General features: G+C 48.1%; 1 protein-coding gene across 2 annotated transcripts in view; it reads right to left on the bottom strand.

The window, feature by feature from the left end:
* Positions 1-23,310, bottom strand: part of LOC146821996 (uncharacterized) — a 90,842-nt gene that overhangs the window by 16,738 nt on the left and 50,794 nt on the right. For both annotated transcript variants that reach the window (XR_014963219.1, XM_085613096.1), the window contains exons 2-3: positions 21,393-21,743; positions 4,063-4,230 (exon numbers count right to left, since the gene is read on the bottom strand). Coding sequence is in view for 1 of the 2 variants with exons in the window: in XM_085613096.1 (XP_085469222.1) it covers positions 4,063-4,230; positions 21,393-21,743 (519 nt within the window). In the remaining variant the exon portion in view is untranslated. The remainder of the gene's footprint in view (positions 1-4,062; positions 4,231-21,392; positions 21,744-23,310) is intronic.

Genomic DNA, 23,310 nt, shown 5'->3' with positions numbered 1-23,310 from the left:
CTATCCCCGGCACCGGCGGCAGGTCAGCCCAGCACCATGTGACTCTGGGCAATAGCTCGCTTAATCTTCCGGATGGCCCCCAGCGCCAGGATGCCTACGGGTAGCTGTGCGCTTTACAAATACTGGATTTACTGGATTTACATTTCACTTCTTTGTCCTGGGTACAAAAGAGAATAGGTGCAGAAGTTCAGGCTCCTCTCTGTTCACAGATAGCAGTTCCAGTCCTCTTTTAATTTTCTGCAGGTCCAGAAAGTGTTATAAAGCTAGTCTAGTGGGTGGGGGTGACCTCTGGGCACTCCTTAATCAATGGAGTAAAAGTTCACGGGAACAACCCTGTCCACATTTGCAGTAGTTTCCGTTTGCCTTACTGCAAACAAGTCCAACATACTATGTGCTAGAAAAATGTAAAGATGGCCAAAGTCTTCAGCCACACTACACCTAGGTTCAGAGGGTGGGGTGTGTATAGGAGCGTCATAGGGAAATCGGTAGTTTCCTCCCACGTCTAACACTAAAGTCCAGTTTGAAGCAATCCCTAGGCCCACAACAAAACAGTAGATAGATGTCTAGTAAAACAAAGCAGGGCCTCCCAGGGACCAGAAATGAGATGCACAATAATTGTTAGCTGGCCCTCTTTGATCAGTTTCAAGAACACATATGTTTTACATGTGCCTCACACAGATTTTCCAGGCAGAATTTGACACTTTTACTAACAGAATTACTAAGCTGAATATTCAGCTGACCATAGAGTCATCCCTGACCATTAAAAGTAATCTGTCAATCAAATTAACCAACTTTGTAACTCTGGGAGGAAGTTCACACCACGGTCATACTCATTCAGGCCAAGTACAGGCTGAGCAGCTGTCAGGGGCCAATGCTAATTAGCAACCTGAAGGCTCAGGCAGCGATGGTCCCATTCCAGAGATTTTACTATTTTATTATTACTATTTAATCTGTCTGGTTTTGTGCAGAGGACCGCTGGGTCTGCAACAATAAAAACTGCTTTTGGGGCATTATCATTGCAGGGATATGGAAACATTACTTTTCTACATGTCTGTGAGAAGTTGGCCTGGTATATGCTGTTCACTAGTTAAAGTGGACACCTTGCACCAGTGCAATTCTACTCTTATGGCAGTAGGTTTATGAAAACCTTTAAAGAAAGCCAGCCTTCAGGCTAAGTCTGTAGAGGAATGTAAAGCAGCTTGTTTTACCTTATAATCTCATGAATCACTAAATGAAAGGATACCACACAGGTATATATATCAAATATATATGTATTTATTACTAACAACTCTCTGCTAATCTCTTTATGAGATTAGAAGTCAGGAACATGTGCATAAATCAACGTTTCACAATAAATTAAGCACAAATATGGCTGGGGCCCTAGGGGCGTACCAGACCATATACTAAAAAAGAGACTTAGAGATAACGATTTGCAAGGGTACAAGGCCTAGGGCCTTCAGAAGAGCTGGGGCCTCACAAAACCACCCAAGGCAGGTAAGTAAAGAACTCACGGGAGACGCATGCAGTGTGAGAACACAGCCGCGAATCCCTGTTCATATCAATGGAGCAAGTCGCGATTGGAAATTAAGAGTTTTAGGATACTTCGGGAGAGTCTACAAGCAAGTCACTTACAGGGTAAGTAGTTCTAGAGCCAACACCCACATGAGCACCGTAGTGCTGAAGTTACCTCACCCAGGGAAGCCGGGTGCATAGGTGTCTTTCGGTGTCAGAACGCGGCGTCGTTTTCAATGGGAGCCAATGAAGACTTGCTGCTTGTGAAAACAGGAGAAGTGTCCGGGGGAATCCAAGCCTGGATTCAGAAGAAGGAAGACCTGAAAGCAGAGGGGACAGTGTTCAAAGTCACTTGGCAGTGACCCGGGGCAAGGAAGGGCAGGGAGCCCTTTGGAACTGTAGAAAAGTCTTCAGGGGACCCACAAGCCAACCGGCAAGGGATCACGAAGACGCCTCAGGAGGATCCACTCAACAGGGGCCCACGGTCACTCGGGACGGGGTAGGCCTCTGATCTTCGGAGGGATTTCTGCTAGAGGCGTGGACCACACGTGGTCCAAAGCACAGGTTCGTAGAACGTTGTGAAGGGGTTGCACTCTAAAATAGTGCACGGTACCCAGGGATTGCGGTTCCTCGTCACTCGTGGGGTCCACTTGCCTCAGCGTCGCTGGGGACTCACGATGGCCTTGGAGAAGTCAGGAAATCCTCTTCCTGAGCTGCAGGGACTTCGGGCTCCGGCGGGAGCGGTGGAGTTTGCGACCGTTGATTGCAAGATTTGGTGCCTGCCAAGCAGGGGAGTCACTTCTTGACTCCAAGGGAGATTCTTCCGTCTTCCAAAGGTAGTGGAACATCGAAGGTCCGGGATTCATCTTCAGAGCATCGTCCAGGGGTATCTAATTTGCAATGGCAAGGGTTCCCTAACTTATACTAGAAGGAAGGGAGGGACTAGCTCTATGACCCCACCTATGGGCGGGTCAGGGGAGTGGGTGGCTACACCCAATTCCCTTTGTCCAGTTTCACGCCAGAGCAGGGGCAGGTAGCCCCTAAGCCGGTTTGAACTGGTGTATGCACAGAGGAGCCTACTGCTCCAATAGTGCAGGACTTCAAAGCACTCTAGGAGTGCACCCACCCAGCCCCAATACACTAAACCCTGTCTGGGAGGTGGTCACACCTCCCTGTGACAGGATACCTATTGTTGGGCCTCCTCCACTTCGAGTTTCGGTCATCAGCAGGCGGGCAGCCCAGTGTCTGTGACTGGTGGCATCCATTTTGTGATGCCAGGGCTCTTCAGGATTCTACTGCGTTTCCACAGTAGGTACATGTCTATCCCTCTAGAAGGGTGGGATCATACTCCCACACCAGTTACTGGTGTGGGGGTATGATTCTAAAGCGTTTGACACCAAACACGACATGTTTTGATGCAGCCATCCCAAAGTTAGCATTTACCGCAAGGTTATAATGCACTTAAGAGTATATGGTTTGACCGCATTCCCAAACAGCCCCAGAGAATGGACTCTGAGAGCTGCAGAGGGGCCCTGCTCAGGCAGAGGCACCCCCTCACATGGAAACCAAGCACCCTGCCCTCAGGATTGATAAGGCCTGCCTTAGGGGTGACTGATAGGTTTAAATGTGTGTGCAGGAGAGATATAGTAAACCTATATCTCAGTGAGGAGTGCTAGTACCACCTCACCCAGGCTACAGTAGCAGGCCTGTGGTGTCAGATTTAGTCTGCTTCCCAGGGGTGGCATAATGCATGCTTCAGCCCCTGGTAGGCCTGTGAAGTACCTATGCCCTTGGTACCTAAGGTACCATATACTAGGGACTCATAAGGCACCACAGTATCCAATCACTAGTGCACCTAATATGCACGCAATGTTGTTTAGAGAGAACAAAGAGGCTGGGGCCCTGATTAGCAGGGTCCCAGCCAGACTATAGCCAGAAACCAGTGTAAACATCACAAAAAAAGTGGGGGCAACATAAGAGGCAGATCTACTCTCCTACAATGTCCCACTTTTGAATACCATGCACACTGCTTTGTGAGCTACAAGGCCTATGTAGAGGTGATTTACTAATATTCAAAAGGGAGGTTATCACCTGTTAAAAAGGGTTATTTTGACAGATCATATAGCAGGATTTATACTGCAGAAGAAATTACACAGGGTGGGCCTGGAACCATGTTTTCTGTGCCACTGTAGTGGATTGTACAATAGATGGTGCAGACTATGAGTGACATTTAACTTCCCATGCCATGGGTGTATTTTTCCACCATATACTATGGCCTTATAGGAAAGTTAAATGTGCCAATCGTGTTCCAATCCTTGACATGTTTTTAGGGTCAGAGCACCTAAACCAGGCACTGGATAGCGGTGTCCCAGTGTTAACTTTCAAGCTTACAAGCATGTGAGTCCCTAGAAAAAGAAAAACTGAGGTTGACCACCTAAAAAGGGGTGCCTTTGCAACATGAGTAATTTACAATTTTTAACCAGTGATGTCTTGCATTCAAGACTAATGTGTCGCTGAGATAAGATGATAACAAAAAGCATCAGTGCTTACGTTTTTTACACCGCACGTACACCACCGTCGACAGAACAATGATCAATAGCACTGCTACCGCCACAATAGCACCGATGGATCGGTTCGGGAAGCCATAAGTAGTATTTGATTCATGAGCCTTGTAAACATTCTGAAATGGAAGATCTTCTTCACAAATATGTCCAGTTCCTAAGAGAAAGAAGAAATACATTAGGAAAGAAGACTATGTACTTATTGTGGGGAGCACTTGTTTGTGGTTACTCTTGATAACACTTGGGATTGCCTAGAATAGGATGTACGCAGTCCTAATGAAGAAAAGAAAATGCAGAAAGAAAATGCAGAAAATATAATATTGAAAATTGTAAAATTACTTTTAAATCATGAACATTTTTAAGACAATACTGCAATAACTATATCTCGTAACAAACAAAATAAACATGTAAATGTCTAAATTCTATGGTATTCGATGCACTTTGAATCTCATATTCATGGATCGTTTTTTTTTTTTTTTAGCTTTTTCCCCTATGGGCTCCGGGTATTTAACGACAGTGTAAGACATAATATTAAAATTAGAGTGGAAAGCTAACTTTCAAAAGATTCCATTATAACTAGATCAAAGCAGAACCATTTTAAGTTTTAGGAACCTTAGACACAGACATATATTGGGACTTCTCAGTCGCCATTCATCAAGCTGCAGGGCGAATAGAGATTACAGCCATGATGGCTGCTGCTGTTTTCCACTGTTGTCCTGTGGTTTGTCCTACCATGGCTCTGCATACTGGACACTCAGGCTAGCGAGTGTGAGCAATGAAAGACTTCTCATGGAGGTAGTGCAGGGGCAAGAGCTCAAAACGCAACAATCAAACAACAGCCACAATAACATATTGTTCAACAAAGTACTTATCCTTAGTTAAAAAGAAAGTACTTTAATCTCACAGCAAAATGAAATACTACACACTCGAAAGATGGCCCAAAAGACAACCTCCAAAAGGACATCAACAACTTGATCAAGAACTGGGTGGACTACCTCCTGCACCCCACCCATTTCAACATATACATGACACAGCTCGCCAACATAATCTGATCACAAGACATCACTGCTATCTCCTACACAAATCACATCCAATTCATCCTCTCTCTTATGGACAGGACAACCAGAACCAACTGATTCTGATATTGCAGTTGCAAGGGAGTTACCAGATGAGATGTGAAGTGTGTGCTTTTAAAGGACAGTTATAAAACAAATTGTAGTATGAAAAAATAAAAGCTATATTTTGGAAGCCCTTTTTTTTAACTTAAACCTTTTGGTGCATTATGTAGAAGCCTATCTTATATTGTGTGTAATGAAAGTTTAAAATAGTGACTTGCATAGACACAGCACTTTCTGCCACAGACTTGGGTCTCATAACTCTGGACATACACAAGTCACTATTCTCCACTGCACCAACCAGGTTCCATTTCTGTAGCTCTTTGGTTACGTGCACAGACCTCTGCGGTGCATTAACTATATAAGGTTTCATAATGTTCGATAATGCATTTCCCACTGATTAACTTAACTTGCATTTATTTATCATTTCAGTTGTGCATTATTTTACATGTAGTTACCAAAAGTTGAAAGACTGAAAAAAGTTACAGAATATTTAGGTTTTTGGGCCATGCCTTCGACCCGCCCCAATGCTCACTCACCCCACCACCATTGAGCACAGCATCACAGTTCCCATAATTATTTTTATGCACTTCAACCACTGTACAGATCCCCAATGTTTCAAGAACAATTATTCAACTCACACAAGTCGGGTGCTGATGACAAAATAACAGATGGTGTTCAGTTCAGTGAAGGGCCAGCAAATACTGCTGGCAACCAGCTCCAATCTACCTTGTGGCCTTCTAACGTAGCAGGGTTTTCAGGTTCGCTATGTCCCATAAAGTTGTTTCAGAGTGGTCCCACAGTGCCTAAGCATATTGTCATTATCCTTATCATTGTTGTGGGTATCCCATGCATAGTGGAGTACATCAGTGGCATATGTGGACACCTTTGATCGTCCTAGCATCCATGCATTTGGTGAATATCGATAGCATAAGATGGGCACTCATAGCATGTGATTTTAGTATATTTGAATGTGAAGTAGATTCTGTCCTTGAGGGTTGATAAAGCTGGTATTTGAGGGACCAAACGTATTGATTAAATAAAAATAAAACGCTGGTGTTAGGGTGACAAAATGTTTCTTGAATTTATTGATCTAAAACAAAAAAACCTTGGATTCATGATGAGTTGGGGGCTTGTCTTGCTGGTGTAATTTCCTTTGATTCATGGGGAAGTACTTTTTCATCTACATTGATTAAGCTCTTAGGGACGTTATCATCAGTAATACTGTGCAAGGCCAGACCCTGCAAGTTTAGTTGGACCTTAAAGGTAGGTTTGCTTCTGTGAATGAGACAGTTCAGTAGCCTGCGCTGGAGCTTTAGTTCTCGGAGCCTGCAAAATCAGTTTAATCTGAGGCTCTAACCCGAGGGATAGCATTACTGTCTACTCATTTTCATTTGTCCACACTGCCACTGTAAACAGATCTTCTGTGATAATATAGGACATAAAATCTACTCGGAAGGGGACAAGAGGGAAAATGACAGGGGATGGAAGACTGAAATTACGGAAAATAAAAATATATTATACTCTCTGAGGGGTAGCTGTTACTACAGAAAGGAGAACAAGACAACCTATTGTGGTTGAAAAAAGTGTAAGGGTGTTTTCTCATTAAAGTTGGGTTCTAGAGCAGGTGGGGGAATTTAGCCTTTTAGACTTAGTGCCCTCACACACCCCTGTGAGTGTCATGCTTCATCATCGGGTGTTGCTCCTCGTGGGGGTGGCGCTGCAGTCCTCCATGGGCCCCGCGAGAGGGCATTTTATCAGAGATCTTTTTAAGGAGACGCCGCAGTTGTGCATGCGGGTGTGTGGGCCTGGAGAAGTGAGTGAGGGAGTTAAAATTATCCTCACAGTACCCAGAACCTAGTTTTATTCAGGGGTCCGGAAGATAAGGTTAAAATGCAGGGGATATGGAGCACCTCCTTAAAACAAATGAGGAGGTAGAAAGAGTATCTTACTGCTGCTCTCACATCCGTGAAAACAAGTGTAAAGAAGTGAGGTTAGGTCAACATGTTTTGCACTTCATGTAGGTCCCTAGTGGATCCAGGGAGCGCTTCGTGAGGACCGAGAAGTGAGGTGAGGTGAAAATAAAACTAGGAGTCAGGGAAAAGACACCCTATAATCCGTCTAGACGCTAAATAGAACGTCTCAATCACGTTCCATTACCCAACCTAGTGATAAAAGAGAAAAGACAAAAGAGAAATACAGACAATTGCAAACAAACATGTGAGTCACATGTTAGTCACGGCAATATCCTGTTCTGGAAAGAGGTACAGGTTGCCAATGGTCATCATATTTTATTACAGAGGGCACGCTGCGTGTGAAATGCCCAAATCAACATACTGCCAAGTATAACAGAATGCTGCACCTTGTATCAACCTGTGTGACGACAAAAACACAGGTGAAGAGTCACCCTTGGTCGGCAAAGCAACGCCAGCGGTGACCATTCTAATGCATGCATACTGTTAGAAGGTGGTTCTGACATTATGGGCCGCCCGGATTTTTTGCTTTTTGAGCACCTAATTGTTTAGCTTTTACTGTGGGGGAGCCTCATAAGTTGGGACTCACCCACAGTGAACTCAGGATGTAAGAGACTGCATGGGGATTTTACCGGTGTTCCCCTGGCTTGACCAGGCCACTGCGCAGCAGCTGGAGTAAGGGACACCGGGCTGGTTACATGCAGACACATGTGTACCTGCGTGTGCACACGTGTACGGGCTGCGCAGGAGAGATTCCTAGCGTGCGCAGTCCAGGAGCAGCTACAAAGTGAATGGTGTGGCAGGACTTATGCAGTATTGGTTGGTGATATGGAATAGGCTTTCTACGCTGGAAAGAAACATGCCAGGGAAAGTCAGTGTGTTTTACTGTGTTTTCACTTCATTATTTCCCTAAGGGAATGTGGGGCCCATGGCTAAAATAACTTCCACAAGGCCTACAGTTTCCAGACATGTACTAAAGCCCATTGTATTGGAGGTGAAAAGAGGTATCCTGCAGAGTCCAAAGTCATATTTGTACTGCTTTTGGGTCATCCAGAACTGTCATATTTCTGTGAGCCAGCCAGGACCAGACCCAGGCTGAGGGCTGACCTCAGCTGGATGGATTGATAACCTTTCTTCCACAAGCTAGGGCCTCCTCTCCACGAAGAGAAGATGGGAGGGGATACAGGCTCATCAATTAGCAGCTGTCACGGGGTGCCAGGCACCAGGCTGTACAAGGAGGGAAGGCAGAGTGGGGGATGAGGCTTCAGACATGTGGCCAGAAACCCTGGACGGCACCATTATTGAACAAGCTCAGAGGCTGGACAAGAAGGAGGGAGCAGGGGCAGGGACGTGAGGTGTCGCTGTTTGATAGGAACAACAGAGAATTCCTGCCAGCCCCCTACTCAACTTTTAAAAAAGTGCTTGCACAGGAAGAGAAGGGCTCTCTGGCGTGTGCTCGGCTGAGGCTGAAGGTGCTGGAGCCTGGCGCAATGGGCAGTTGGAAGGAGAGACCCCCTGACTGCCCCCAGGACGCTATGAGCACCAGAAGAAGAGCCCAGGACTGGTGCACAGAAGCAGGGGCCTCTGCGCAGGGAGAAGAAGTCCCAGAAGGAGAGCCTGGCAAGAGGCTGGCGCAGGGACCCAGTGAAGACAGCACCCTGCTGAGTCAGAGACCCTGAGGGCGGAGGAGAGTGTACCCAGTGGCGGGGGCTGGTGGAGAGGAGCATGAAGCGCCCCATGGTGCCTCGCCGGGCATTTGGAAATCTGCTGTTTTGGTGCTTTGTGGCCCCCAGAGGAGAGGGGTCACCCTCACTTGTGAAAAGGTGCTGGGGGAGCCGCTGGAGAGGCCCAGTCTTCCCCCCCACAGCACGAAGAAGTCTGCCATTTTGGTGCCCAGAGGAGGGGGTCACCCTCACGTGTGAAAAGGGGTGCAGGGGGGCTGCAGGAGCCCCGCAGTCTCCCCCAGCATAAAGAAGAACAGCCCACCCCTAAGTTTCACGGGGCATCTGAAAGAATAACCCCTTCAGGACTCAGCCAGCCTTTAACACCTTCTAGGCTGGAACTTATGTTCTACAGCTGAGGGTGTACTATGAAGTGCATCACGGATTGAAGGGCTGAGTTGGGGGATGTCTGGAGAAGGGCATCCCCTGGAGGTGAAGTGGTGTAATTGCACCGAAATGCATTTACTATTGGTTATTTCTTTTTAGGTGGACTGAAAGTCACATGTGTAAAGTGAAGTACCTGTGTAAGGTGATGTTAAGCTAAATGGAGTTATGTTGCTGGACCTTCCTGCTAGGGGGTCGGGCTGTATTTACGTAATCTCATGCTTTTACCTGGGATTCTTTTTAAAGTGAAGAGGCACACTGCAGGAGAAGTGTAGTTGCCAGGAGTACTTCTTTTGAAGGGACTGTAAGTCAAATGTGTAAGGAGATGTCATAAGCCAAGTGGGGCTATGTTGCCAGACAGTCCTGCTAGGGTGTCTGGCTGTATATGCGCAATCCTGTGATTTCATCTGTGATGCCCTAAGGGGCTGTAATTGCAATGCATTCAAATGATCAACCAAGGTGATGAGTACTGTCATTCTAAAGTGTGCGTAAACATGGATTCTTGCTGCTGCGCTTAGGTGAAGACCCCAGACTGCTAGCCCTTAAGATATAGAGGTGCCAACTTTATGGTCAGTAGGAGATGCTTAGTCAGGGTCATGTGTCACCAAGGCAGGTTTACCCCTTTTTAATGCTTGTTGAGGTAATGGGGTGGGTCGCCACTGGGATGGTGCCAGTGCGCAGGGCCCTCGCTCCAGGTTATGTTCAACTAACTGCATTGGGGGCAAGTTGATGTGCATACATGGGAGTGGTGGTACTAGACCCAACCCCCCCTGTGGGAGGGGTGGAGATGTTATGCAATGTCACAAAGTAATTCCAACAGCTTATGTATATTTGTAAATTGGTGCGTGGTATTGAGTAGTGTGTGGGTTTAATAAATGTACTCTTACTTTTATAAAGCAAAGTACAGACTGGACAATCAATTATTGAGTGTTATTTTTGTGCACCTGCAAATGGCGATTACTAGCCCACACCACCTCCCTTGAGTAAGCCTCAGACTGCTCTGCAACGCTACCCTCTGAGAGTCAGGCGCTACAATTGGGTGTTTGGTTCCCAGTGAAGGACAAATGTAGTCATGTTATTTGTGCAGGCCTCACAGATGCTGCCTCGTTTTCCAACATTGGTGTCTAGCGGCGGGAAACATAGTATCCCATTCTGGTGTGCATTTATAGCATTTGATAAGTCCAGTTTTGCCACACATTACCTATGCAGCAATGAGCAAATGGAAGAGCGCAAGGCTCTGAGAAAGGTTCAACGTTTTGGTTATGTGAACTAAATGTATGGGAAAGGAAAAGCCCCGCGCCCATATGTGTCATGTGAAGCTATTATGGTTTAAATGTAAGCTGTTTTGATATGACCGCGCTATGTTGATTATAATGTGCTAGCGGGATGGTGCTTTCCAGGAAATGATTGCATACAAATGTTCTAAGCCATATTGTACACCTTTGAACCCTAACACTACATACACTACACCTGCATGAGAAGGGGGTCTCCTCAAGAGATAGGGACAGCAACTGATACCTACATCACAGGTGGGGGTGTAGGGGTGGATTGACCTTCAAGGGGGACAGGAGAAGTAGGGGGTCCTGGGAGGTTCCCGCTCTTTTTAAGGGAAGGGAGGGTTTCCACAGGAGGGGCCCCAGATATCCTTCCCCCACTGGAAGTTTCTTGCTAATGTCGCAGGCCAAAACCACTGGAAGGGTGGGGCAGGAGGTTTCTTTACCCCATGTAGTAGCGCCCCAGGGGTTCCCATGGTGGGGGATCCCAAGAAACTTTTCCCACTGTGGGAGGAGGGTGTGGTAGAGTTGAGTGTCCGGCAGGTCCCCCAGGTTAACTGGTGGGGAGGTGAGCAACCCAGGGGTGGCCCCTGGTAGTGGGTGGCCCCCAAGGAGGGGAGTTCTTGAGTGATGGTGTGTAGTGGTAGCCCCTAGGTACCCTAGGTGGGCTAGGTAACTGACCCAGTGGAGATCTGAGTGGGGGCGATGAGCTCCCTAATTTCCAGGGGAAGGGTTAGTGGTGGACCCTGAGGTGTCGGGGTCGGGTGGCCAGTGACCAGTCCGGTAGGTCCGGTGGGACTTGAAGACCAGGAGCTGGTGGAGGGAACCTGAAGTGGTGGCTGGGGCGAGGCCTAGCCGGTAACCAGTCAGGTAGGTCCTGTGGGACTTGGACTCAAGGACCAAGAGCATGGGGGTGTTCCCCCAGCTGGAGGCAAGAGGTAGACTTCTGTCAGGCAGTACCACCATGGACACAGGTGGGGCCTATCTTAAGTGAAGGGATCCTGTGTTTCGCGAAGGGGTGGTGCAGGCCTAGCCAGGATCTTTAGGGTCCCTGGCTGAGAGTGGTAGTACCACCCTGAACACAGGTGGGGCCTATCTTAAGTGAAGGGACCCTGTGTTTTTCGAAGGGGTGGTGCAGGCCTAGCCAGGATCTTTAGGGTCCCTGGCTGAGAGTGGTAGTACTACCCTGAAGGCAGGTGGGGCCTATCTTAGGTGAAGGGACCCTGCTCTTCATAAGGGGTGGTGCAGGCCATCCAGGGACCATGTAGGTCCCTGGGCGGTCTCCCAAGGCGCTGCAGGGAGACCGGGGAGAGCCATGAGAGGTGGGCCTGGGTCTAGCTAACTCGGGACCCACAGGCTCTCGAAGGGTACTCCGGGAGGAGAGCGCACCTCTCGGAGGGAAGGGTACATAGGCCCTGTTCTCGCAGCGGAGAACAAGGAAGGGGTCTAGGTTCCCGGGGTAGTTTCCGGGTGGAGCTACTGACGGGGGGAATGAGCTGTAGGATGTCTGATGAGGCACCCTCAGTGTTCCTCCCTGGCACTGCCAGTGTGGTGGTGAGGCCGGTCTGAGGTCCTATCAGGGAGCCAGGCCAGTGGCCAAAGGGTGCTTTTCTGTGTGGGGAAGCACAAGTGGCTGTGCTTTCTTTAGGGAAGACAGTCATCCCGAAAGGGTGGTGGCAGCAGAATGACCTCAGCGGCAGGCTGAGGGTGAGGGTCCAGAGAGATTGCATCTTTGGGGTGCAAGGACCAAAACGGAGAGAGGGTACTGGTTGGAACAAACTCTGGAAGGGAGACCAGCTAGTGACCCCGGGGATGGGATTTAGACCTATCCCAGAAGACCGCATCAGTGCTGAGGCACTGGACCCTTGTCCAGAGAAGTGGTAGGCATAGTGTTGCATGCCCAAGGGCAAAGGTGAGCCTAGTTAGGCTGAGTCCATGTAGATCATGAGTGACCTAGAGGTATCTAACCTAGAGCCCGGGGGGTTCTTAGGGTAGTCTGGGATCCCTGTCAGGGGTGGAGATTTCATGGATGGGAGGAGTAGGTGGTCTAAGCGGATAACTGGTCAGTAAGGGGGGTCTGGTCAGAACCCCTTATAACTAGTTATCGCTGACTACGGGAAGTGTACCCATGTAGAGTGGCTACTTCTTCCCTGTAGGAATCAGCTGGGCGCGGCGTGTGTTAGAAGGTGGTTCTGACATTATGGGCCGCCCGGATTTTTTCTTTTTGAGCACCTAATTGTTTAGCTTTTACTGTGGGGGAGCCTCATAAGTTGGGACTCACCCACAGTGAACTCAGGATGTAAGAGACTGCATGGGGATTTTACCGGTGTTCCCCTGGCTTGACCAGGCCACTGCGCAGCAGCTGGAGTAAGGGACACCGGGCTGGTTACATGCAGACACATGTGTACCTGCGTGTGCACACGTGTACGGGCTGCGCAGGAGAGATTCCTAGCGTGCGCAGTCCAGGAGCAGCTACAAAGTGAATGGTGTGGCAGGACTTATGCAGTATTGGTTGGTGATATGGAATAGGCTTTATACGCTGGAAAGAAACATGCCAGGGAAACTCAGTGTGTTTTACTGTGTTTTCACTTCATTATTTCCCTAAGGGAATGTGGGGCCCATGGCTAAAATAACTTCCACAAGGCCTACAGTTTCCAGACATGTACTAAAGCCCATTGTATTGGAGGTGAAAAGAGGTATCCTGCAGAGTCCAAAGTCATATTTGTACTGCTTTTGGGTCATCCAGAACTGTCATATTTCTGTGAGCCAGCCAGGACCAGACCCAGGCTGAGGGCTGACCTCAGCTGGATGGATTGATAACCTTTCTTCCACAAGCTAGGGCCTCCTCTCCACGAAGAGAAGATGGGAGGGGATACAGGCTCATCAATTAGCAGCTGTCACGGGGTGCCAGGCACCAGGCTGCACAAGGAGAGAAGGCAGAGTGGGGGATGAGGCTTCAGACATGTGGCCAGAAACCCTGGACAACGCCATTATTGAACAAGCTCAGAGGCTGGACAAGAAGGAGGGAGCAGGGGCAGGGAAGTGATGTGTTGCTGTTTGATAGGAACAACAGAGAATTCCTGCCAGCCCCCTACTCAACTTTTAAAAAGTGCTTGCACAGGAAGAGAAGGGCTCCCTGGGGTGTGCTCGGCTGAGGCTGAAGGTGCTGGAGCCTGGCGCAATGGGCAGTTGGAAGGAGAGACCCCCTGACTGCCCCCAGGACCCTATCAGCACCAGAAGAAGAGCCCAGGACTGGTGCACAGAAGCAGGGGCCTCTGCGCAGGGAGAAGAAGTCCCAGAAGGAGAGCCTGGCGAGAGGCTGGCGCAGGGACCCAGTGAAGACAGCACCCTGCTGAGCCAGAGACCCTGAGGGCGGAGGAGAGTGTACCCAGTGGCGGGGGCTGGTGGAGAGGAGCATGAAGCGCCCCATGGTGCCTCGCCGGGCATTTGGAAATCTGCTGTTTTGGTGCTTTGTGGCCCCCAGAGGAGAGGGGTCACCCTCACTTGTGAAAAGGTGCTGGGGGAGCCGCTGGAGAGGCCCAGTCTTCCCCCCCACAGCACGAAGAAGTCTGCCATTTTGGTGCCCAGAGGAGGGGGTCACCCTCACGTGTGAAAAGGGGTGCAGGGGGGCTGCAGGAGCCCCGCAGTTTCCCCCAGCATAAAGAAGAACAGTCCACCCCTAAGTTTCACGGGGCATCTGAAAGAATAACCCCTTCAGGACTCAGCCAGCCTTTAACACCTTCTAGGCTGGAACTTATGTTCTACAGCTGAGGGTGTACTATGAAGTGCATCACGGATTGAAGGGCTGAGTTGGGGGATGTCTGGAGAAGGGCATCCCCTGGAGGTGAAGTGGTGTAATTGCACCGAAATGCATTTACTATTGGTTATTTCTTTTTAGGTGGACTGAAATTCACATGTGTAAAGTGAAGTACCTGTGTAAGGTGATGTTAAGCTAAATGGAGTTATGTTGCTGGACCTTCCTGCTAGGAGAAGTGTAGTTGCCAGGAGTACTTCTTTTGAAGGGACTGTAAGTCAAATGTGTAAGGAGATGTCATAAACCAAGTGGGGCTATGTTGCCAGACAGTCCTGCTAGGGTGTCTGGCTGTATATGCGCAATCCTGTGATTTCATCTGTGATGCCCTAAGGGGCTGTAATTGCAATGCATTCAAATGATCAACCAAGGTGATGAGTACTGTCATTCTAAAGTGTGCGTAAACATGGATTCTTGCTGCTGCGCTTAGGTGAAGACCCCAGACTGCTAGCCCTTAAGATATAGAGGTGCCAACTTTATGGTCAGTAGGAGATGCTTAGTCAGGGTCATGTGTCACCAAGGCAGGTTTACCCCTTTTTAATGCTTGTTGAGGTAATGGGGTGGGTCGCCACTGGGATGGTGCCAGTGCGCAGGGCCCTCGCTTCAGGTTATGTTCAACTAACTGCATTGGGGGCAAGTTGATGTGCATACATGGGAGTGGTGGTACTAGACCCCACCCCCCCTGCGGGAGGGGTGGAGATGTTATGCAATGTCACAAAGTAATTCCAACAGCTTATGTATATTTGTAAATTGGTGCGTGGTATTGAGTAGTGTGTGGGTTTAATAAATGTACTCTTACTTTTATAAAGCAAAGTATAGACTGGACAATCAATTATTGAGTGTTATTTTTGTGCACCTGCAAATGGCGATTACTAGCCCACACCACCTCCCTTGAGTAAGCCTCAGACTGCTCTGCAACGCTACCCTCTGAGAGTCAGGCGCTACAATTGGGTGTTTGGTTCCCAGTGAAGGACAAATGTAGTCATGTTATTTGTGCAGGCCTCACAGATGCTGCCTCGTTTTCCAACACATACTCAGTAGGGGGCCCCATGGTTATGAGGTTGAATTCAAAACTATGTCAAAAAAGGTGAAGGCATTGCTGCCATGGTGCTCGTGGCAGTCCGTTAGCCTTAAGTGTTGGTCTTGATGATCTACGCGTACAGGTAATCTAACATTCAATACGGGTGGTGATATAGTGCCACAAAATGTGATAAATACACCACTCGTAAGAGCAAGAGAACCGCCTACCCCTCTATTTCGAATGGTTGGTCTCACCGGCAATCGTAGAGGAATTTGAGGTGAATATCTGTGGGTTGATAGGTACTCAATAGGCTAGTGAGTATGCGGTCCTTAATCACCAGTCTCGTAAAAACATTCATTTACCTGGATCGTTGGGAGAGACACATTAGGAAGATACTCACATTCAGTCACCTCTCAGGACGCCTATTACCTGCCCCGCCGCTCGCAGACCGCCGGTAGTTGAATGGAACCGGCTCGTCTGGTTATACACACGAGTTCTGGCTGGGGTGGAAATTACGTCCGGGGGGGGTGGGGCGGTTGTGGTGGGTTCATGGGTCAGGGCATGTGCGGAACTTGTGTAGCGCTGCCCCGTGTACGCTAGAGACACTGGAGGCCATATTGGGAGGGTGTCATTGTATAATGCGCACCCAGTATTGGAGGCCATACTTGGTGTGATGTAATGTATTCGGACTGTGTGGTTATGTAAACTGCGCGCAACAGTGGCGGCCATAATAGAAGGATATTGGTTAAGTGGATTGTTAATTCTGATCTCTCAGGGGATGTACATAGCCCAAAAAAGTCAAAGCAATAATGGAAATGTGAGCCAGTTGGTTAGGTGTGGTGGTACGTCTGAGATCCTGAGGGATGCGCATAGCCAATGTTTTTGTTTAGCAAGTAATGTGGTGGAATTTAACAATCTGCTGCTGTGGACGGTGCCTAGCGGGCAACTAGTGAAAGTGGCCCCAGGCCTGTCACTTGGGTGATGACGTAATCATTACGAGCTGATCCTGAAGGTGATCTGACATCACTATTAATGAGGATTGCACGTTATAAATGTGAGGTCACATGTCTAGGTGCCAACTCAGGGCAGTGAAGTTTCATGTAACTGCAGCCGGGGCTTTACTGGGGTTCTAATTCATCAATTCGGCCCAGGGTATCTCATCATTCAATCCTAATGAGTTGCTCTTTAGTCGGAAAACCCAGCGTTGTTCCTGTCTGAATAATGTGCTGCTAGTCCAGTTGGGATTGGATTTGATGATTGTCCATCTGATACTGTCAGGGGTATGATTCTTTTCAGAGAAGTGATTCAACAGTTTGGTGTTGGTTTTCCTACACCATATGGTGCTCCTGTGCTACCCTATTCGAAGTTTAATATAGCCTTATAGCCTGCTGTAGCGGGCTATACCGGCTGTTAAAGGCCCGCTGCAGCGATAAAGGCCCGAGCCGAAGGCGAGGGACTTTAACAAAGCAGAGGGACTTTAAAAACCGGTATAGCCCTGCTAAGAAGGGCTATAAGGCTATTAGAACATTCTGCCACTAGAGGGCAGAATGTTCTAACAAAACAAAGCCTTCAGGGAGCGCGAGGGGATTGAAATCCCATCAGGCTCCCTGAAGTCTTTGTTCACAGCCAGAGCTGTGAACAAAGACACATTGGAATGTTGATGCTCCGGGCTTATACCAGCCATTATAAGCCCGGAGCACTCCATTGTTTTCAATGGAGCTACCAACATTCCAATGTTCTAATGGGTCTTGTGGTCATACCTACATATTTCTTATTGCAGGGACATGTGATGATGTATATGCAATTTCTCGTATTGCAGTTCGTGTGTTTCTTCTGGAGCCAGGGTCTAGCCAGACCCAGGTCAATCTGTTTGGAAACTGATGTGAGGGGACAGACAGAGCAAGTCCCGCAGGGGTCGTGGCCCTGTACCGGGGTAATGCCCATAAAGTAGATTGTGTGGAAGGAGTCACTTTGGACGTGTGTGAACCAAGAGATCTTTGAAATTCTGGGTGCGTTTGAAAGCAAAGAGAGGGGGGGCCTTGGGGTGAAAGAGCCTGTCTCCCGAATTCCCCAATGTTTTCTAATTACCTTCTGGATTTTGTTGGAATTGGGAGTGAATGTGGTTACACGTGTGATTATGTCTGTCTTTGGTCTATCTCTGACTTCCAGGACGGCATCCCTATGGTTGTTCTTGGCCCGTTTATGTGCCTGACGTATTATTGTCTTGGGATAGTGACGTTCGGATAGATTATCTGACAGAATTTTAGATTGTTTTTCAAACTCACTTAAGGTATCGCAGTTCCTGCGGAGACGTAAAAATTGTCCTACTGGAAGATTGTTCCTCAGTGATTTTGGGTGGTGGCTTCCATAAATGAGGAGGCTGTTCCTATCTGTGGGTTTTTTGTAGTTAGTTGTGTAATGCTCTCCTGTGATCTGGTTCCAGAAAGCTTGAGAAATGGATCTAGGGTGTTGATCCATCCGCAGAACGTGACACATTCTTCTTCGTTGCCCCTCAAGAAAAGGAGGATATCTTCGATGTAGCGACGCCACATTACAATATTGGTCTTGTAGGGATTGTATACTCTAGGATAAATTTCTCCTCAAAATTGGCCCTGTACAGTCATGCCAAACTTTGAGCAAAGCTGCTTCCCATGCTGGTGCCTTGGATCTGGTGATAGAGCTGTTTTTGAAAGGCAAAGAAATTCTCTTTCAGGGCTAGGGCGGCACATTCACAAATAAACGAGATGGGAGTTTCATAGGGCCAGGGATCGATGTTCTGCAATGTTGATTCCAATACTGCGAGGGTGGCATCTTGGGGAATGTTCGTGTAGAGTGCCTCCACATCCAGAGTGACCAAAAATGTGATGGTTTCAGGTTCACTGAAATTTTCGATCAGATGAGGACTTCTGTAGTATCCCTGAGGTAGGTAGGTGTTTTGGTGACAACTGGGCGTAGGTAGAAGTCGCAGAACTTACTCAGTGGTTCCAACAGTGAATTGATTCCCAACACAATGGGGCATCCTGGAGGGGGACTGATCCCCTTGTGGATCTTTGGTAAAGTGTAGTAGTACCGGATCCTGGGGTCATTGTTGATGAGGAAGGCTGCTTCCTGTGAGGAGATCCATCCTTTGGTTTCTGCTTCATTGACCATGCTCTTGATCTTGGCCGTCAATCGAGGTGTGGGGTCTTGTTCAATAGGCAGGTAGTATTTAGTGTTGGTAAGTTGGCGACGGCACTCTGCATCATAAGTGCTCACATCCTGGATGACAATAGCGTCGCCAATGTCAGCTGGTTTTAGGATGATACTGGTATCCTCAGTGACGGCTTTGAGTAGAGTCCTGTCCTCCTTGGACATATTGTTGAATGGGCGCCTTGCTGGGATGGTAGAGACATGCTTCAAGATAGCTTGCATGAAGGTGAGTATTTCGTTGGGTGTCATGGCCGCAGTCAGGGTGAACTTTGACTTATTCTTTAGACCCGTGCCGGTAGTGGGGGTCTCTGGTTTATCCTGGAAGAAGGCCCTGAGTCTCACCTTCCAGAAAAATTGATGTAATTCCTGGTGGAGTCTGAATAAATCCTCGGACGGTGTCGGGCCAAAACCCAAGCCCTTCTCCAAGAGCTCAGATTCGTCCTCAGATAGAGGTCTGGAGGAAAGGTTCACCACTAATGTTTCTGTCCTGATGTCTTGCTCCGTAACGTCATTGGTTCTGGATCTTGCCACTGGACATTCCTCGGTCCTCCTCTTCTTCCTCTTTCTTTGCCCCTCCCTCTGTTGTAAAAAGGGGGTTTCGGGAATTGGTGGTATTGGGGTGCCTGGAGCGGGTGTCCTGGTGGTAAGTTCCACATCTGTTGAGGTCCCATCCACTGTCCGGGTACATGTGCGGTAGGAATGGATGAGGTGGGAAATTCTGGAATAGGGGTGGCGGGTGTTGTCTCGGATTTCCTCTAGTGTTGGACGCATAATTTCTGCCTTCATAGCTGGAGTCGCTGCTTGTTGATCCCGATCTTCTTGAGTGGATGCTGCTCCCCTCATCTGATGTCGTCTCATAGTTTTGAAAGACGTACTCTTCTTTGGTATATGGATAGATCTTTTCTTGGTCAAGGCGTTTCACATCCTTCTGAAGTTTGGTGATCTTCTGTTTAGTGAGGAACTCCTTGTGTTCGTTCATCTCCTCATTGATCTCTGCCATGCGTGATTTAAATGCTGTGATAGAGATCCCATCTTTTAGTCCGTTTTCAGCTAGAGTGATCTGGATCAAGAGTTCCTCGGACAGGCGCTTGGTCGTGTTGATTATTAGGATGAGCCAGTCTTGTGTACATTTCCAAGCAATCTTGGACCATTCACGACGGAAGGTTAGATCCTCTAAAAAGATCCTTGGTGCCAGTGTCACCAGAAGGCCATTAGGAGCTAAATTAGCTCGTAGGTATTCTGTCATAATTATCCAGTGAAGGGCTGTCTTAATCTGTAGTTTCCTTAGCGATTGCAAGGCTTTCCAGTCATCATTCTTGCTGCCTGTTGCTGCACTGCCATCTCCTGCTAGGAGTGATGTTGCACTGAGAATTTCTGCTACTGTATCATCAAAGCTCAAACCTGGGTGGTCCATTCTCTGATATGTATGCGAGTGTATAGGGTGATTACCCCTGAAGAATTGTATGAGGGTCTGTGTATGCCCAGGGGAGAGGGTGGGGGGGTCTTTTAAAGAGAGGAAATATAGACAGTACTAGTGTCCCACGGCTAGCTGCATACTAGATTCTTTAAAAAAAATTTCAACACTTTATAGGGAAATTGGAATGAAAAGGGGTTACATTTGCCACCATTTAATACCATGCTTTCTTGAGGCTGTGGGATAGAGAAGACCTGGCAGGCTCAGGGCAGCATGTGTTCAGTACCTAATTAGGGGACCCATAAAAGAGTGGGACCTTGGACAATTGTCCACTTTTCCTATGCCTTATTAGAACATTGGAATGTGGAGAACTCCATTGAATACAATGGAGTGCTCCGTGCTTCTACGGGCCGGTAAAGGCCTGCAGAGCAACATTCGAATGTTTCTTTTGTTCACAGCGTTTGCTGTAAAATAAGGCCTCTCGGAGCTCGAGGGGAATTAAACCCCCTCGGGCTCCGAGACGTCTTTGTTAGAACATTCTGCCCTCTCGTGGTAAAATGTTCTAAGGGCCTCTTCGTAGCTGGGCTATACCAACTATTAAAGTCCCGCCCCTTGTTGAAGGCCCTCGCCGAAAACGCTGGAGCAGGCATTTAATGGCCAGTATATCCCGCTAGAAGGCTATAAAGGACACCTGGCCTGGTCAATTTGCCAAGTGCTCTAATCTCCAAATGCCCCAACCCTTGTGCTTTATCAAATAACCATTTTCCATGATTTCAATCTCAAAACAATGAACAAAATACAGAAACAAGTTTACCTGAAACAACTACACAAATTATGCAATGTTAATTTAATTCAGATACAAAAAACTATGCGAAAAGTGAGATTATAATTTTAATGAGGTTTGAGGTTTTTTTAAATGTAGTTGTATATCTAAAAGACGAAGTGATATGATGGACTCTAGCATATTTCTTCCAAATGCATGCTCTTGTTTTCAGAGCATACAAGTGCTTCTTCACTTAAGCCACCAATCGTCCTTACTAGATTCCATTTACTGTAATTCCACTGCTCTCACAAATGAAGGTAAGGATACCAGCTTGATTTTTAACTTCCAATTTCAAATTCCTTCACATTTATAGAGCGTTTTACAACTCTAAAGTTTAAATTTAGCTTTTTTTAATGTATATGCACTTTATTTTTCTCCTAATAATATCTACTTTTACAAACAGTCGCGGGCCACAGGTTAAGGAACACAGCGCTAGGATTTTAGAGGGTACCTTATGAGACGAAAGTGAAAGTGTATGTGTAATACAGAAGTAATTTTTGCATTTACATCTGTGACGTCATCCAACACCGAGACGGGACACAAGTGCCTCCTATGATAAAGCTTAGCACAGAAGGAAAACTTTGTAATACATACCCATCACGTGTAGTTGCGTCCTACCCTTGCTATTGGCTGATTTCACTGTCACGTCGCATAAGTACGTCCCACTGACTGTGGTCGTCACGTTTTCTAACAGCAGGCTTGCTTGGCCTTGTAGCAGGCTATTCGTGGAAAAGGAAGTATTTTCTTTAAATCTTTTCACGTTTTTCCCATCAAATATAACAAGAGCGCTGTACTCGTCCTCGGCGACCTCCTTTCCCCACAAAACGTGAACCTCGTCCAGTGTAAAGTTGTGTTTGTACTGGAACTGGCACTGAAGCAGTACGCTGTCTCCGGTGCGGGACAGGATCAGCCTTTCTGTGTGGAGATGGAGGCAGGTGTCCAGAGCTGAAAAAGCATAAACTGGGGTGTTAACGTCACGGTAAAGGTGTAAAAAGAACTCGCGCTTCAAAGGAAGCAAGCAAATCTGCAACGTGGAGCCGCAGCTACACCCAGTGGCATGGTGGTGTAATCGCTCAAATGTATTTTTGAAAAAATAAATGAACTAAACTTTTTTCCCATTTGAGCCAACTAGTATCAGAGAAGTTCGTGTCTGTCTATTGTATCCACCACGTTCTAGCACAGAACTGTAAGCTTTTACAGATCACAATGAATTAAAGTAAACTATACTTGACCATAATTCGAAGGGAAGTTATTTTGGCTAAGCTGTTTCACTACTTTTTGGTGTATGATTGTGTTGTGCTCCTATCCATGTAGAGGTACAGATGGAACACTAAGATTTAGCATTTATTGCACCTGTCGTTTTGTGGAGCAATTAAATGGAGGGGTTTCGAACTACACATTACCAGTAGCAGAGAATGTCGGCCCCAGGGGCAATGAAGGTCGCAGACCAGTCTTTCCCTGGGGTGTTTTGTGCTGGCCAATACGACAGGGTGGGGGATAGGTTAACTTAGGTGGAAAGGGCGGGTTTAGGTAGGGCTATAAAGGTGTCAGGAAAGAAGCATCCGGCGCCTTCCTGAGACCAAACACGACCGGGAGGGAAGATTAGAATTTAAGTGGTAGTTTTTAGTGAGGCCTACCTTGCGTGACTGGACAACACCGGTGGAGCTCTTATGGCAGCGCCGGATAGTGAGGCGGTCCGGATTCCCCTCATCATTCTGGGTAGGGAAAATCTCCTCAGGCCTGGTGTGCTCAACCAGACCTGGGTTGGGATGCAGTGTCTAACTCGTTCTGCATTGAGCGGGGTCACTGCGGTGGTAGCTACTTTCCTCGCCGAGCCGCTACATGCCAGTAAAACCTCAGTGGGCCGTGGCAGGTGTGGGAAGCGTGCTGCGGGAGTGAATATTCGTGGGGGCATGAGCCTCCCGGAGCGTCTCCCATCTGCCATAGAGCCAGTAATCTTGCCCGAGAGTGGGGGGGGCGAGGCCTACTAATGCTGAGGCCGTACAGGAGGGACAGAAGAAGGCTCTGCTACTCCCAGGGGGAGATGGGCCTGTAGATCTCTCAGCAAGGCCTCCCCCTGCGAAACATGAAAGACAGACAGCTGGGCCCTGTGGTAAAGAAAAGCAAGGAGGCCACACCGGGGTCCTGGAAGGGGTGGGCTTGAGTGGGGCAGGATCACCCATTCCAGACCATGAGTGAGGGAAAGCTGTACCAGTGGGGGACCCCCTGCTTCCAAGGGCCCCCAGGCAAACTAGTAGCAGGGGGTAGATTCATAAACAGCGCCTACTCATTCAAGAGACAGAGGAACGCTGGTCCCAGATGTGTGAGGCCAGGGAGAGGACGGCTGCCGTTGCCCCAGTAGCTGGGTATTCTCAGACAGTTGACAGCCAAGTGGGGGCCCTGGGGATGGGGGCCACAGTACAAGGAGACAGTAGGTTGGGTCCCCGAGGACCCAGAGTGAGAGGTAGTTAGGACGGGAGCCAGTACGGCTTGGGGGCCTGGTGGTGGGAGG

This window comes from Triturus cristatus, chromosome 6, assembly GCF_964204655.1.
Source record: "Triturus cristatus chromosome 6, aTriCri1.1, whole genome shotgun sequence".
Lineage (NCBI taxonomy): Eukaryota > Metazoa > Chordata > Amphibia > Caudata > Salamandridae > Triturus > Triturus cristatus.
The sequence above is the reverse complement of the archived record's forward strand: the minus strand, read 5'-3'. Positions and strand labels throughout refer to the sequence as shown.